Source organism: Malaya genurostris, chromosome 2 (assembly GCF_030247185.1).
Source record: "Malaya genurostris strain Urasoe2022 chromosome 2, Malgen_1.1, whole genome shotgun sequence".
NCBI lineage: Eukaryota > Metazoa > Arthropoda > Insecta > Diptera > Culicidae > Malaya > Malaya genurostris.
This window is the reverse complement of record NC_080571.1, coordinates 272,780,280-272,798,586: the sequence shown is the minus strand read 5'-3', so window position 1 is coordinate 272,798,586 and position 18,307 is coordinate 272,780,280. Positions and strand designations below refer to the sequence as shown.

The following is an 18,307-nucleotide window of genomic DNA, read 5'->3' as shown; positions in this document are numbered from 1 at the left end:
ACACTGATCTTTCATCTGCCTTCGATATAATTAACCACGATGTAACAATTGCTAAATTGGAAAGACTTGGATTCGGTTCTAACATCCTTCGATGATTAAATAAATAAATAAATATCTTATGGAATGTCGTTTAGCAGTGAAAATCGACGAACACGTTTCCAATGAGTTTATCCCTTCGTCCGGAATTCCGCAAAGTAGCCATCACGGGCCTTCAATATTTTTACTATACTTCAACGGCGTCAACTTTACTCTAAAGGGTCCTCGTCTATTGTTTGGTAATGACGTTAAGTAAATCTTAACCCAACCCAGAAGATGCAGGTTTTCTACAACGTCAGTTGTTGAGCTTCGCCGAGTGATGTAAAGTTAACCGTATTAAATTGAATTCTAACAGATGCTCGACCATTACGCTTTAGAAGAAAAAAGAGCCATTTCTGGAAGAATCCCCGATAGTCATGACGACGTGTGTTAAAGACCTTGTTGTTCTTCTCGATGAGGAACTGGCATTCAAGCAACACATCAGCTAAATAGTTTCTAAAGCTTCTCGCAACTTAGGATTTGTAATGAGAATGGCCAAACATTTCACAAACGTATACAGCTTGAAATCTCTGCTTACTGCTCACTTGTTCGTTCAACCCTGTAGTACTGTTCTGTCGTTTGAAATTCTCACTAACTAAACGGTGCTCATAGAATCGAATCGATACAACGCAGATTCATTCGCTTCCCTCTTCGGCGGATACCGTGAAACAATCCCCACCAACTATCAAGTTACGAAAGTAGTGTGTTGGTAATCTGTCTCGATACACTACAAGTTCAACGAGATGTTTCAATTGCATTATTAATATTAAAATAAATATCACTAAATCAAAAATGCGAATTGATTAAAAGTGCTCCTACAATGCTTTATTCTTTTAATGTCAAACCAGAGCATTTAATCCATTTAAAAATGTTCAGCGCACCTCTGTATAACAAATACATAGTACACAAGGTTTTAAAAAATGCTAACGGGTTTATATATTAGATACATTAAGAAGGTGACATTAATAAAGGAGGATTTTCCCTAAATCGCGAATTTCAATTTGCACTGAATAGACCGATATACGGGTATTTAGGACACGTATGGGAAACAAATATGATTTGTTTTCACATTTCTTACAAAACCCGCAAATATTTTTTCAATTTATTTATTTATCAGAAATGGCGAAAATCGGGACTGATATGCGAGTATGAACAGTTTACTGCCAAAGCAAGGATAAATTTATATTAAATACGACACTAGTCGGGTCAGCTCATGCTAAAGATATTCATTCAATAAAGAAAAATGACTTTATTTATTACATTATAACAATCAAGAAAAAAATCCACGATTATTCAAACCGTGTAAATCAACTTACAGAAATCGTAAGTTTAAAACAAAAAAAAATTAGATAAACAAAACACATTTCAATCCTCGTCATCGCCGCATTCTCCTGATTTTATTGATGATACAGTGGAAAAGGTGCCAAAAAATCCCAATCCTCGACCGGCTACAGTAAAACCATTGCCGACAGGTCTCTGGAAACTGGTCAAAAAATTAGAACCTGTCATGCCAAGCAAAGATCCACGACCATGGCCAACAACACCGATTTCTCGCGGTTGACGAACATTTTCCAGCTTCGTTTGACGACTAAATGGATTGTAACTTTCACTCGGTCCCGCTTCAACGACTGTCGTATCCAACTTGATTGAATCAGAACCCATTTTTTCCGTTTTGAAAATATGAAAAGGATTCGTTGAAACAGTATCTTGTTTTTCCTGACCATGTTTCGATGTTCCCGCTCGTGAACTGTAGATTATTTGTCCGCTTTCACTTTCCAATGTACGGAAGGGACTTTTCGAGCGTATCTTCTGTACCTTAGGCATTGACAAGTGGGTCAAATCTGACGACGAAACAAATGACATCCGGTCGCTTTGGTCGTAAAACTTCGAACCTGTTTCGGACAAATCCGAACAGAGTGTGGTATTCGCGTTCATCGGTAGATGTCGTCCTGCGACCATATCTATGTTCAAATCTAAACAGCAGCTATCCGATATAATGTACGATAAGCGAATGATTTTCGATAGACAACAAAACCTAGGATTTCCAAGCTTTTCGTGGAATTCGCAAGCAATTCCACTTGTGTATTCGTATGTATCCTTTTTCAGTAGAATATCTGCCACGGTTTTTGCCGGGAAAGTGCAAATATCCAGTCCGTAACTCTCTGTAGTACGTTTCAGCTGAAAGAAGAAATCACCTAACGGACAAACTAAAAATTTGTGCGGGTCCTTTGACTCTTCTACAAATTGGTTCAATATGTTCTCCACTACAGGAACTTGCGATTCTTCCGCAAAGAAAAGCCGATATTTTTTTTCTCCGTTCTCGGTAAAATCCAACAGTTTTTCCAGCAGAACAGCATAGTCTGTTTCTCCCATCGATTCGGGCGGTATTGGCAGCCGGTGACTTTCATCGCTCATAATATTTGCTTCGTAAGCTAACCCTAAAGGGAGATTAACTGGATTCACAAACTGATGAAATTTATCTATCACACCGCGTTCTAAGCTGTAAGATATGATGGCCATTTCTGCCGGAATATATAACTGCTTGCTCGTTTTGCAGAAATAATTGAAAGATATCAAGTAAACCTGAAAAATACAAGTTATAAAAAAATGTTCTCATAAATAAACAAAACAACCTTCATTTTTTCCAGCACATTGTTGCACGCAGCCGTTTCAATCATTTCTGTTACTGCTTTACGAATGGTCTGTTCTTTTTTCAGACGCATCTGTTTCTCTTTTTCAATTTGCGAAAACGGTATGCCTTGGGCAGTGTACTTCTCCACACATTTGCTTATGGGATTCAGCTTATATGACTTGGCATGATCTCTGTATGTTTCTCGCTCCGCAGTTGTTAGTTTATTCCAGTGAGGACCAGCTTCACGCATTAGCTGATCCATTCCACCAGGAAAACTTTTACCCTTAGATTCTTCTCGTTTGCGGAACTCCAACATGAAGAAGAAAAACGGACCTTTGGCTGCCGGTTTTTTACGCGAAGGCATATTGCTATAGACTGTAAACGAAATTAGGAAAATCATGATTTGCATCAACAAATATTAAAAAAAACAACACAATAAGAAAAAGTTATTGTTGGTCAACATACTCCAACTGTTCTGTAACAAAAATGAAACGAAAATTTTGGGATTGTATCTAGAAACTCACGATATAGATAAAGAAAAACCTCAAGAAACACACTAGAACTCACTCTGCACAGCCACGTGGCAACAAACCTTAATAATTTTTAATTTGTTTCCAGCGTTGCCAGGTTGCCAGATTACCAGGTTACGGGTATTTAGAGTGCCTATAACCAGAGTGACGACATCTCATCCGTAATTTTGGCAACAAATCAAAACATTCCATTAGCTTTACATTGAATTGACTGGTCGTTTGCTCGTTTGGAACTGGGAGCTGTCATTCCAAACGAACAGCTGACGCCACTCTGATTATAGTCACTCTACGGGTATTGCCTCTATACGATAAGCGGCCCTTACACGAGAATTATTTTGGTAATTATTAATGGTGACTAAGGCTGATGTCAGAGTGGAAGCTGGAAGCTGAGCTGAGCTGGTATTTGACATAAGCATGTGAGAAGCGAGAAACATGTTTACGATATAACAAAGTGGGGTTGTCAGAGTGAGTGCTGAGCGGAGCTGAGCTGAAAGCGTTTGAAAACAGGTAGAGCGAGATTGTTATCTACGATCATCTTTCCTGTTTGAATTTTTGTTGGTTCCACTTTATTACTGTTGTATTTACAAACCGAAAATAATGGAAATAGATACAGAGCTATTAATAAATGAAGTTTTCTCACGTCCGCCCTTGTGGAATCAACTAGATAAAACATATATACTATAGATATACTACAAAATTAACTTTCATCGTAATATTATTATCATATTTTATTTATAATTCAGTTTGTTCGCACATACAAAATCATAATGTTATGTAACAGGCATATAGTTTTCATAATCAATTCGGAATATATATATATATATATATATATATATATATATATATATATATATATATATATATATATATATATATATATATATATATATATATATATATATATATATATATATATATGTATATATATATATATATATATATATATATATATATATATATATATATATATATATATATATATATATATATATATCACAATTGATAACAGTTACAGTAATTTACTGCACCATACACGTTCATTTAAATAGCGGCCCTTACACGAGCATTATTTTTGTCATTTTTAATGATGACTATGTAATGATGTATTATGGACTTTCCGAAACTAATCATTGTGCTTGTGGCAAAGGCTATCGCGATATTGATCATGTCGTTTGGACATGCGTGGAGTATCGTGATGTCAGATCTCAACTAATAAATTCCCTGCGTACCCAAGGTAGACTATCCAATGTCCCAGTTCGAGACATTCTTGCTTGTCGTGACCTTTCTTACATGAAACTTCTTTATCATTTCATAAAGACAATTGATGTTTCAATTTAATAATTGACCCTTTTGAGGGTTAGTTCTGACTCCTACTGCGTCCATTAGTTCATCCAATAGCAAAATTTTAATAAAAATGATGTGCTGATACAAACAAACTCAAAATAGGTTACGAAATCAACAACAAAATGTATAAAAATTTAAGCTTATCTTATAATTTATAGCAGTTAATCGCTTGGTTCAAATAATGTTCTTAAGTAGATTTAATAATAAATAACGAAATAGCTAATATGATATTTAAAATATAAAAGGAATATGTTTTATTAAACTCAAATCGCTATGACTATATTAGTATTATATTAGGTTAAGAATTCTATGTAAAAGTGATGATACGGCGAAGAAAAACTTATGTAAATTGCCTTAAGAAATAAACGTATTTATGAAAAAAAAAAGTAATGATGTATTTCAAATTTGATAGAAATCTCGTCATTACTGCACCATTACACGTTCATTAAAATGATATTATTTTTTTTGTAATGACATTTTTAATGACTCGTGTAAGGGCCGCTAATGATATTATTTTTCATTACATTACGCTGCCAGCTGGAAAAATATGGCTGGCAGACATTCTGGTGACCGACTGCCTCACCGCTGCCAGATATACAACTCAAACTATACAACCGTATCCACCAGGATTTTTCCACATTGAAATCTTTGACATTTTCAGCGAAAGTGAGAAGATGAAAACGCTCGGCTAACTTAGATACAGGCGACTTTGTTTTGTCAAATTGAATTTGACAACCGTCACTGAATCAATTTTGGTAGCCGCCTGGTGGCCATGGCTGCCCAGGTAGCCAAAACGCTATGCGGATGATTGCTCACTGAAAATGAAGCCCGGCAAAAAATGTCCTTGTATATAGTAGACCCAGACAAATCCAGATAAATTTTTGAGTTTTGACAGATTTTTGAAAAAAAAACCTGGCAACTCGGTTTGTTTCAGATTGTCGATCAGCGTTTTCAGGTCATTTTTTCAAAAATCTGTATTCGGCGCAAAAATCTATCTGTACCAAATCGGTATCAGAATCTCGTCAACATAAGTTGACGGAATTATCTCACCAAAGCTCCTTTTTGTCTAGGACAGGACCAGACAACTGGCTTCTTTCTCCAGAAAAATATTTCTCTTCTTATTCCGGTTGCTCCCTGCTGTAAATAATAAATGCCTCGCGATCACTGTTGCCAGTAGAGATAATTATTCATTCTGAAAACTTTCTCCCCTTATAACATGCAATTATTTATCATTTAAAAACACTTAGACAAATGTTATATCGGTCAAAAATATAGCTCTGGATTCATTTTGATCAGATGTTTGTTTCGAAGAAAACGTTTAGTTGAAACAGCTTAATAAAATTTTTCTAAAACACTCAATTTTGGGTAATTAATTCTTGCAGCTTTATTAACTAAAGTATTCAACATATTCTATTTGAGAAAAATAATAACATACAGAAGTATCCAAAGATTCGGTGCTATTCTCAACCAACATAATCAATATTCTCGTCCATATCACACTTCGTGATTTCAGGCTTTCTCTTTGTATCATCCAGTGATTGTTAAATGTACTCGTATACTTTCCGCATTGACAGGACTTAAAAACAAATTGAACTTAAATCGTATTGAAATTAATAATTTTGAAAAGATGACCCGAAAAATAAAATATCCAATATCAAGCTACATTGTTACCGACGATACTGACAACACTTTTTCTACCACCCTGCAGTAATATTGATTTGAACAACTTGTACTTGCTAATGTCAACTTCAACCAATCACGAGCTGGTCCGAAATTGGTCCTAAAAGTGGATTAACAATTGTCAGGTCCTGTCCTAGCTTTTTGTGAGCAAAGAAAAGGTCGGTATTTTGGGAGTACACATCTGTATTGCGGTATAGAGGTCAAATATCTGTATAAATACCGATAAATCGGTATATCTGGCAAAGTTGTTGTCGATTCGCGAATTAACGGTTTTTTTGCTACGAGACCTTTTTTTCGCTCACCAAAATGAGCTTTGGTGACATTTTCATGAACTTATGTTGACGAGATTCTGATACCGATATGGTACAGATAGATTTTTGCGCCGAATACAGATTTTTGGAAAAATGACCTGGCAACGCTATCGCGAACACTCTCTGTGCAAGGGGGTCCGTAGATGCATGAGGGCATATTCAGTAGTGTTCTATTCTATAGATGCATGATTTATGTCAGTTATAAAATTTAAATCTGGATTTTATAACAAGAAAAACTGGCAGCCCCAGCAGTGTTTTACTCGTGTTTCAAATATACAAAAAATAGAACGGCATCTTAGACCAGTTTTAAATTTCACAATAGAACTGGTCGAATAAATACAACTAGAACGGCTTGCTGGGGATACGTTTGCTCCAGTTTCTGTGCTATTATAGATCTTCCATATGGAACTTCTAGCTGCTGAATTTGCTCTTATCGTATCAAACAAGTGTTTTATTTTGAATTTAATTGAATTGTTATTCCTAAGTTAATCAAGATTAAAATTTTGTAACTGACATAAATTATGCATCTAGAACTAGAACACTCCTGAACATGCCCTAATAACTACTTGATATTTACACTCAGAAAAGTAAGATGATAACAGCTACCATATGGGAGGTTAGTTTAACCGACGACACGACCAGACACTCCGAAGAAAAATCTGAACAAAAAGTGTTCGTGCGTGATTTACCGCCAGTTACCATAAATATAGCGACCCCTCGATAATCATGAAAATAATCTTCTTGAACAACACTGTTTAAGTTGCTATGAACTAGTTACCAAGGAGCGCTAAAATAAATAAACAAATCATTTGAGAAAGTTGTCAAACTTTTATATAAATTTAAATTTTGTTTCAACGTTCTTTTTAGATTTGCGCCAACCACAATAGTACAATAACCAAATCTGGTACTAGAAGTAGTGTTGCGACAGAAAGGCGTCATCCTATATCATTCACAGCTATCCATTAGCTTTATCTGCAGTGTAGTCATCTAACTCATCCATGATGATGGTCTTTCTTTTTAGAAATATCCAGTCGAGTTTCCGAAACAAATCACTTTTGCTTAACATACTGTCAACCAACCCGGAAGTTAGTACCAGTCTTCACGAAATGAAAATGAGACTTCATTGTTAAATTGTATCCGACACTCTTTACATCCGACTACTTCAACAAGTTCCAGCAGCCTTACGGTAGACCGTAGTTACAGTCTGTTTTCTGTTTGAGACACAAATAATCAAATTATTTTAAGGAGACCTATTTGCACTGGAGGCTTTCGATGTGCACTTCAAAACCTATAATTTCGATCAGATCTAATATACTGAGAAATTTGATTCCCGTGCTGTTCAAGTGCCTTTCATATTCATCAAAGTATACACGCACTTTGCGAAGACCTCAAATCACTGAGAGTAGAAGTAGAAGAGTTTTCAAAATATGACAGCGCATTGTTTCACAACATGTATGCTGATTAGCAACGAGGGTTGAACGATTTGGAACAAGGGGCGAATTGAAATGGTTTTACTTTAGAAAGTCGTTAGAAAATAACAAATATGCTTTCAATACTAAATTCTGATGATCGGACTGATAAAAAGTTTCACAATGACGAATTGAATGACTGCAAAACTTAACACCATTTAAAAACTCATTTACATAGCAGATAGTCATTATTGATCTAAGTATGGTTACGTTGAACTATTTATCAAACATCCAAGAATATTGAATTGTCTGGAAGTCATTTTTAATATGTTCGAGCACCAGCAAGCCTTAACGAAGACCTCTATCCGATTAAACTGAATGATAGTTTCACTCGGGGCAGTTTGTTTTGTTTACATTTCCCAAGTCTCCAATATGCAGTAACCATGGTTATGGCAACTGTTATTTAAAATCAATAATCTATCAACTTGTGTTGCCAGTTTCAAAAGTTTTTCAGGCGATTTCGTTTTGACATTACCAGTTACTGAGGGGTAGTTAAATTTGCGATACAGTTTTGATAGACGAGTGGCAGGTCGTGTCGTCGGTTTAACCGACGACACGACCAGGCACTCCGAAGAAAAATCAGCATTAAAACTGTTCGCTAACGATTCACCGCCAGTTACCACAAATCTAGCGACCCCTTGTAAATGATAAAAATAATCTTCTCGAGCAACACTGTTTAAGTTGTTATGGTCTAGTTACCAAAACATATAAACATGTTTTGAATGCGGTGGAATAGTTCTATTAGAATTAAACTTTGTCCAAATTAAGCAGAAATGCATTTAAATGAACTTGATTTTCGGAATTTAATTGATACTATGGACGAAACCAACGAACGAGGACAATGATCTGCTTCCAGCGATTCATCCGTACACTTCAACTGCTAGCTTTTCTGGGCAGTAGGATTCGGTGTAATATGCCGGTGTCAAAATTGTTTTGTGTCGATTGATTGCGCAGCAGTGGAAACAGTATTTCACCTTGTTGGCCACTATTCGAGGATTACTAGTGGAATTCCACAAAGAAATCATTTTACCGTACGTTATGCAGGTACCGCAGAGCACTAGCCTCGCTCAGCTCGTTGTCGGTCATTTCCATGTCTTCCTTCTCACACAACGGTTTCAAGTCAAGACCTGAATTTTGAACTTGGCTTTATAAAAGACATAACTCATACTCCTCAATTTTTACATTCCGCTCGAGTTATGTAAATCCATTAAAATGTTCCGTAATATAAAAACCGATCTGAAATTTATTTTGTTTACATTCATCTTGCCTTCGATATGCAGTAACCAAGGTTACGGTGACTGTTATTCAAAATAAATAAATATATCAACTTGTGCTGCCAGTTTAAAAAAATTCACTAGCGTTTTCAATTTGACATTTCCAGTTACTGAGGGGTAGTTAAATTTACGATACAGTTTTGATAGACGAGTGGCAGGTCGTGTCGTCGGTTTAACCATACAAGTATAGTGATTTTCAGCACACAATAAAATCATATGATGTTTACAATATGCAAGCGTGAGCTAGAATAGTAATATTGAACTGTATATCGTATGAACAACTACTAAAATTGGAATGTTTAGCATAACCATGTCCGCATCTTATTTATACATTGTACTTACTGTTTCAATTAGTGCCATGGTATTTTTGACATTTCACTCCTGGTTCTTACGAAACACGGAATTATGGTTTATTTTTCAATGAGGAAGATTATACGAAGAAAATGTTCAAAAGTTATATTTATTAAAATCTCGATGCAAGAATACATAAAACCTGTTTATTTTCCTAATACATTTTTACACTGATTCAACATTATATATAATCATCATGTATAAAATTTAAAACCTAATTCTGAGGTAATTTCTTTTTCAGTAATGAAACGAGCTATTTCTAGCATTTTATTTTGATTTTGAATATTCGTTACTTCAAGCTATTCTATGAAGATAAATTTACCTCACTTGTTAGCGCAAGACCTTGTTTTTTTTATCGCTTGTATGCATTTAAAATCACCAACTCGTTTCTCCCTTTAACGATTTAATGTTTTCCTTTTGTTTCTGTTATAAAATCGATCATATAATAAACCAGAAAGGAAATATCTTTTGAAATTTTTTCGGACATTATTTCCGAAAAATTTTCCGTATCCGCTAGAGACAGTCATTTTTTAAAGGATCGATCGACTACGACATGTGCCAAGTGTTTACGATGCCCTAAATCGAGTTATCCATGTTTTGTACCAATTTGTAATAATTTTTCCTTTATCATTATTTTATATGAAATTTACACACCTGCAATACCAATGCTGCGCACTATTACAAAATTAAATACTTATACAAAATATCGCCATTTCGTCGTTGGAATATGAAATCTGCCGGTGTATTGAAGTTTTATGTGACACTAAAAAAAGCAGACGCATTGATTGACAATTTGTATAGTCGCACTAAGAAAATGCATAGTCGGTTGAAAAACATCATACGACGATGTTCTTTAAACATAAATTGTGTGTATATGAACAATATCGATTCATGGCACGATGTAAAATACACATTTTACATCGTGGATTCATGGTAGCATTATTATCACTCAAAATAATAATCATGTTATAGTTACGTGAAAAGTTATGTGAATATTTTCCACCCTACTTTTCACGTAGGTTTTAATGGACTGGCATTTAAAAGCAGTTTAATGCACAATCCAGCAAAAGTTACGTGTTTCATAGGTAAAATGTAATGTATTGTTCATATCACATTTACCTATCAGTTCATATCAAATTCAGGTACCAGAGAATTACTATTTTATATATTGGTTGAAGTCAAAAGGGAGATTTCAGATTTTTATATAAATCTATGAAACGAAAAATACCATGAAAAATGAAACATTTATTTCAGAAAATTAGCATATAATTTCAATAGCTTAAAAAGCAAATAATAACGTCGTGGTATCTCAAATCGACAAGCTTCCAGACATCGTTTTTGTTGTCACTGCCATCCAACCGAAGCCGCAGTCGAGATTCAACAACTCCCACAACACTACCGATGCAGGTTGAAGTTGCATTGCATAGTTCCAGTGTCTCTAGCTTCATAACGATTATGAACTCGTTTTTCGGTGAACCAATGGCTTGTTTCGGCAGGAGCGGGCAAACTTCCGGACACTGGACTCGGTCCAGTTGAACACATGGAAACTTTCATACTGGAATAGTCCGGACGATGTAGTCAAAAATTGTAACTAATTAACATTTCTGGCAAATATTTACACTACTTACACTTTGAGGGCCACTGTTCGCCATTTTCAAAATCGAGTTTTTCACACTGGAAATTCACGTAGATTGTTTGACGTTTGGTCAATTCACGTAAACCTTATGTCATGACTCTATTCATTTTAGGGGATGTTCGTATAACATTCATTTTCGTCACGTAAACTATTCAATTTGACATTTGAAACCATTTTACGTGATTTTTCAAGTAAATCGAACGGGAATTTTTATTTGAGTGTATATTCTGAAGAAGAACTTACTCACATGGTAATCATAACTATATCACTTTTCAACTTTATGGTGACCGAAAGTTCAATTTCACCTTACTTGTAATTGTCATTGGGACTTTTTTGTTCTTATTTTAATGATTATCAGAATTTCCACGGCTGGAAAGTCATAAAGACAAATTGTATAGTCAAGTAGTAGATTTTTGTTCTAAAGGGTGATTTTTTAAGAGCTTGAGAACTTTTTTAAACAATAAAACGCATAAAATTTGCAAAATCTCATCGGTTCTTTATTTTAAACGTTAGATTGGTACATGACATTTACTTTTTGAAGATAATTTCATTTAAATGTTGACCGCGGCTGCGTCTTAGGTGGTCCATTCGGAAAATCCGCTTTTTTATCGACAAATTTTGTTCAGCGATGAGGCTCATTTCTGGTTGAATGGCTACGTAAATAAGCAAAATTGCCGCATTTGGAGTGAAGAGCAACCAGAAGCCGTTCAAGAACTGCCCATGCATCCCGAAAAATGCACTGTTTGGTGTGGTTTGTACGCTGGTGGAATCATTGGACCGTATTTTTTCAAAGATGCTGTTGGACGCAACGTTACAGTGAATGGCGATCGCTATCGTTCGATGCTAACAAACTTTTTGTTGCCAAAAATGGAAGAACTGAACTTGGTTGACATGTGGTTTCAACAAGATGGCGCTACATGCCACACAGCTCGCGATTCTATGGCCATTTTGAGGGAAAACTTCGGAGAACAATTCATCTCAAGAAATGGACCGGTAAGTTGGCCACCAAGATCATGCGATTTGACGCCTTTAGACTATTTTTTGTGGGGCTACGTCAAGTCTAAAGTCTACAGAAATAAGCCAGTAACTATTCCAGCTTTGGAAGACAACATTTCCGAAGAAATTCGGGCTATTCCGGCCGAAATGCTCGAAAAAGTTGCCCAAAATTGGACTTTCCGAATGGACCACCTAAGACGCAGCCGCGGTCAACATTTAAATGAAATTATCTTCAAAAAGTAAATGTCATGTACCAATCTAACGTTTAAAATAAAGAACCGATGAGATTTTGCAAATTTTATGCGTTTTATTGTTTAAAAAAGTTCTCAAGCTCTTAAAAAATCACCCTTTAGTTCTTATTACAATACAGATGGTAAATAATCTGATATTATGGTCGTTACTATTATTTGAGTGCACAGTTGAAATGACCATGAGGAATAGGTTGCGGTTACTGTAATATTTTTCTGAGGGTACACAACTGGCACATCTGGCATGGCTGCCAGATGGCTGACTAAACGCAGCCAGCGGAAAAAATATGGCTAGCAGACATTCTGGTTACCGATTGCCTCACCGCTGCCAGACATACAACCATCCCAAGTAGCAATCCGCAACTAGTTCTGATGCGACTAAGTCCAAACTATGTTGCAACAAGAGCACGAATATGTTTTTTATGTTATACTGGCTAAAACAAGGTGACAGCAATGTTTCTTCATAACCTAACCAGTTACGAAATAGTTATTTAGGTTTCAAATCACCACATCTTTTTGTCATATTGAATTAATAATAAATTATAAGCTATCGTAACTTAATCCAAACATATCTTTAATCGCAACTTTATTACTAGCTACTAGTTGAAAATAAGTTTATTAGACTCCAATATTGGCAACCCGTAACTAGTTCTGATACCACTTAGCCCAACTATGTTGCAACAAGAACACGAACATGTTTTTTTATGTTATGGTTAAAACAAGGTGACGGCAGTGTTTCTTTATAACATAAACATTGAACTAGCTATCATTAGTAAGTTATCGTTACTTGATTCTAACATATCTTTAATCACAGTTTTAGTTTTAGCTACAAGTTGAAAAAAGGTTGCGAAACCATTATAAATACGTAAGCGTATATGTAAATCGTTACTATGTGAATTGATGTAGTAATAACTTAGATATTATGAGATTATAACATAAAATTCTTCATTGATTCAGATAGTTATCGGTAGGTTTTCCCAACGTTATGATAACGAAAATGCAAACAAAACAACCTTTGTTGGCTTGAATATGGCGAATACAATATGGAGTCTCAAGAAGTGTATGAAACGTAAATAAAACCAGGAGATTACTTTTTTCCAAACTACTTTTTGCCGAAAATAGTGAAAGGCAGAATAATCATTTTTGTTCTATGCACTGTCATAAATACGAAGAAAATAATATAGGGATTGAGCATCGATTGTGATAATATTATAACTCTCATGATATATGAATTTAAAATGATAAGAAATCACTCTAATTTGAGCATTCTGAACATAGCGTAATTTTGTTGTTTATTTTTCATATCTTTATAAACAGATTCTGATTGAAGGCGCATGAAAAACAGTTAAGTAAAATTGAATTCCGCTCGACAGTTTTAAAATCGTTGTGAAATTTGTACCTTGTATCAAGTTTGTGATTTAAAGCACTCTCCTGCTTTTTTATTGAAGATAGAAAAGTATTCTGGATTCATTCAATGTTTATAATGTCGATGGTGACTAAGTTTCAACTAGTTTACTTGGAAACAAGTTATTTTCAAGTTATGAAAAGATAAGTTATTCTAGTATGGCATTACAACGTAACGACAACTTATTTTTAGCTGAATTAACAACTAGTAGAAACTGCGCTTTTTGAGTCATGCAAGTGGTTAGATGTTAGTAACAATCACTCAAATATCTGGTTGCAAACTAGTCACAAACAAGCTAGCGTAACAAAAATTGTTACTTGGGCAGAGATGCCAGATATTTTCATAGAAAATCTGTATCTCCTTCTGTTCAAAATCTGTATTTATCTGTATTCGCAACTAAAACGAAATTTTCGCAATAATAACATCATTTCACGATTGAAGAAGAATATTAGTAGATATCTGCAATCTTTTTGAATATTTTCTCCTTCAATTATTACTATCAGCAATCCCTTCCTTTAAGCCTTTGAACAGTATAATGAGCTTTGCGCAGAATTTTTTGAGTTATTGAATCGACATAGCATTTCAGTACCTAATTTGCGAATTCAAGTCAGGTCATAGTTTCTCCGTTTGGGGTTTCATTCAATCATTGCAACGATTTGCAGTTCAAATCTAAATTCCATATCTTGATATACCAGATGTGTAAGTTCAAGGTGTCGTTTTGTTGTCAGCATATAGCGGATAAAATCTGTTCGTTTTTTTTTTGCTTGGACCAAATGCGTGTTTTTTTTGTCTACGTGATTTCGAGAAAAAAATTGTTTTTATTTTGTGTTAACCATGTCGAATTTCGAGCAAAATAAAAGCATTTGTGTGGCAAGATATGATTGAATGTTCAATTAAGTGAAAAGGTACCGAGTTCTTGTTGAGACTTATGGGGATCTTGTTGCAACTGTCAAAACTTATGAGCTCGGGTTTCAACGTTTCAACAGGTTATTTTTATATTATTGACATATAACTTTAAAATCGACCACAAATATATGTAGATGACGAGTTACAATTATTATTGGACTAAAATGTTACAAAAATTAAAAAAAAACTATGGCCGAGCATTTAAAATTCATCCGACAAGCTATTTCTGATAGTCTAAGAGCTTTGAGAAAACTTTAAAATGGTTTGTAAATGGGTTCCACACAAACAGAATGAACATGCAAAACAAACAGAGCGAAATGCTCCTTTATCGCTTTTAAAGAAAACTACATCGGATTGTAATTGTCGACGAAAAATAAGTATATTTGGGAAACCAAAACGCAGAAATCATGGATAACGCCAGGACAATCATTAACTTCGAGCTAAAGATCGAAAAGTTTTGAGAAAAAGACAATGTGAAGTGCCTGAAAAATTAATACCGTCCGCTGCAGGTAAAATGAAAATAATTCAAATAAAAAACAATTCGCCATCGTTTTTGAGAAACTCGATTATTTCTTAAAGAAAAAGTTATTTTCAATTTCCGCAACTTAGGCCCGATTTCTTCACATACCCAGCTTAACGACAAAAGCCTAGTTTATCGTAAGCTTCGCTTAAATTTAATGGTCTCTTCCAAACCGGGATTAAAAATTTGGATTTTTTCACACTTGCTTAGCTAACTATGGGGACCGCTTACGGTAAACCTCGCTTAACCTATTTTCCAATGCCGTTCCAATATTTTTCCAGTAGGAACGTCATGTTAGGTGGACGGGTGTTTGTTTACGTGCGTTTGTTGCAAAAAAATGTTGAAATCAAACCAGAAAAAGCGAATTCGCTCAGCAAATTTTTCTGAAGCTGAGGAGAATCTATTGTTGAGATTGGTGCTAAATCGTAAACATATAATTGAGTGGAAGGCTACGGACACACAAAGAAATGAAGATAAAAATCATGCTTGGGATGAAATTACAATCGAGTTCAATGCAAGTTGTCTGAATACGGTAAGATAAGAATTAATTATTCATTTCCGGAAATGAATTACAATTATGTGTTGATTGCAGGTTCAAACATCCTCTGTATTGAAAAAGAAGTACGAAAACATTAAAACAAGTATCCGTCAGGCTGCTTCTAATGAAAGATTTCATCGAAAGGCTACCGGGGGTGGACCAGGCCTTAGCGAATGGAGGCCAAAATCTGAGGAACTAGTTGAACTTCGTGATGTTATTGCTCTGTCTGTTGATGGACTTCAAACGATGTTCGACGATGATGATGATCGGGATGAAAATACTGCTGTTACAACGGAAGATATTGCAGTTCCAGGCAATTCTGACATAGATGATAGTCAAGATACATATGACGTAGAATATTTGGAGGAAACAAGAACTACATTGACTGGTAAGGATAATAAGTTGTATGATAATAGCAATGACCTCACGACAGCTATTTTTCTATCACCTACAGAAGCCCAAGAAGCCATTACCGAACCAAACCAGGCCATTAACAATGTGCTCCAAGATGTGGGTAGTGTGGACACTTTATCAGGTAATTCATCTTCCGCTGGCGATCCAGGCGAAATTGTCGCTAGTACTAGTCGGGGCATCAATGTTGATCAACAGAAAAAAGGAGACAGGTAGGAGAATTACAGCCCAGTAATGTTAAAAAAAAAACCTACCAGCAGCGCTTTGAATACGAAGCGTAAAACGCCATCAACAGTTGAAGTGGAGCTTAAAAAGAAGTTATTAGAACGTCTTCAGGAAATGATGGAAGAGGTCCACCGGTACGAAGTTCAGAAGCGTAAAGTGGAGCTTGAGGCCGCGCACATTTCCCTTCAAAGTAATAAAATGAAATTACAGCAGCAGATGCGCGAAAAGTACTCTCTGCGAATGAAGCTATTGAAATATACTTATGAGAGTAACACGGGAAATCAAATCTGTGTTTCTAGTTCGGACAGTGATTGAATTATCTCAAATGTCGCTTTTTTTGTTTTATTTTTTTTCCGTTTTTGTGAAAAATATGAAGATAACATTCTTAAATTAGTTTTATTTTATTATGTGACTGACTGACAACGATTTTTCACAACTGTGAAAAATAATTTTGAACGCAGCCAATTGTGCTCCTTTCTACGTTTGCATTACCAGGAACGGCAGTGGCAGCTAGCATTTCTTCGAATCCTTCAATTTCTGTCGGAGGCTCCTCTTCTTTGACATCAATAGCAATATTATGCAACACTGCACAAGCTACAATAACGAGTTGTACAGTTGATATTTTTAAACGCATTCCTAGAGCCAGCACTGGAAATCGTCGCTTCATAACTCCATATGAACGCTCCACAACATTCCGGGTTCGGATTTGGCTTTCATTGTAGAGAGTTTCAAATGGCGTTTTGCATCTAAGAAAAGGTGTGGTCAAATAGTTAGTATCACGATAACCAGAATCTCCTACGATTAAATAGTGTCCGAAATCTCCCCGTTCAAGCTGCATCTTTAATAATGAACTGTTGAAAATATGTTGGTCGTAAGATGCACCAGGCCATCTAGCGACTATGTTCAAAACTTTTAAGTTCGCCGAACTAACTGTTTGTACATTGAGTGAGAACCATGATTTTCTATTTCTATAATTTTCGGCTTGATTGCCTCCAGGTGATTGTATTTTAACGTGTGTACAATCAATTGCGCCAATAGTTCGCGGAAATCTTGCAATGGCATAGAAATCACGACTTGCAGTATGCAGCTCATCTTGCGTTTTCGGCATCATTATAAAGCGTTGGCGTAGCTTAGCTAACGCAAAAGAAACACGTCGTATAATACGGCATACAGAAGAAATACAAACGCCGGCAAAGTCTGCAATAGCAATCTGCATTGATCCTAATGCATAAAATCGAAGAGCGATCAGCAGCTGCACAAACGGACAGATGTGTCGTGATTTATAATAACAACCAAATAGTACCTTTATAAAATATGCATTCTAGTATTCAAAATTGCAAACCTTGTTTCATCGACATCTAAATCAAGCCGAATAATTTCTAAGACCATCAAAACAGTGCTTTTCTGAAGACGGAATCTCATGAAAAAATCCTGATCGTCCCAAGAACTGATATTGATGCGAATTTTCATTTTATATTGACGCCGTGCTAATTGCAGACCATCGACTCCCTCATCTTCAGTTTCGTCAACTTTTAAGAATCTCCAATTATAATGGTCATAGACATGCTGACGTTGTGCATACATTATTACAATTATTTTCTCGCTCTCTTCTTAAGCCACTTCGAAAACTGAAGTGAAGAAAATCAAATATTCAAATTTGCTGCTTATAACTCGCTTAACGCTTTTAAGCGACCTCAGACCACCGTTTAAATTAAACATTGCTTATCCTAAGCGACCATTTTGTTAAACTATGTTT

General features: G+C 35.4%; 1 protein-coding gene across 2 annotated transcripts; it reads right to left on the bottom strand.

The window, feature by feature from the left end:
• Positions 1–1,304: 1,304 nt before the first annotated feature.
• On the bottom strand, positions 1,305–3,875 carry LOC131430073 (protein maelstrom homolog). 2 transcript variants are annotated; one of them, XM_058594718.1, is made up of 3 exons: positions 3,173–3,875; positions 2,709–3,082; positions 1,305–2,658 (listed from the first exon to the last, which is right to left on the bottom strand). In XM_058594718.1, exons 2-3 carry the CDS (start codon positions 3,069–3,071, stop codon positions 1,441–1,443), a joined length of 1,581 nt encoding a protein of 526 aa, XP_058450701.1. In that variant the 5' UTR covers positions 3,072–3,082; positions 3,173–3,875; the 3' UTR covers positions 1,305–1,440. The 2 variants fall into 2 exon arrangements, with proteins under 2 accessions (XP_058450701.1, XP_058450700.1); XM_058594717.1 differs by having other exon boundaries at positions 3,232–3,875.
• Between the last annotated feature and the right edge of the window lie 14,432 nt (positions 3,876–18,307).

Excerpts from the sequence above, each read along its gene's own strand:
- LOC131430073 (XM_058594718.1), bottom strand. The coding sequence starts at position 3,071 with ATGCCTTCGCGTAAAAAACCGGCAGCCAAAGGTCCGTTTTTCTTCTTC. Across the intron at positions 2,659-2,708 it reads ATGTGCTGGAAAAAATGAAG|GTTTACTTGATATCTTTCAA; the intron begins GTTGTTTTGTTT and ends TGTATTTTTCAG.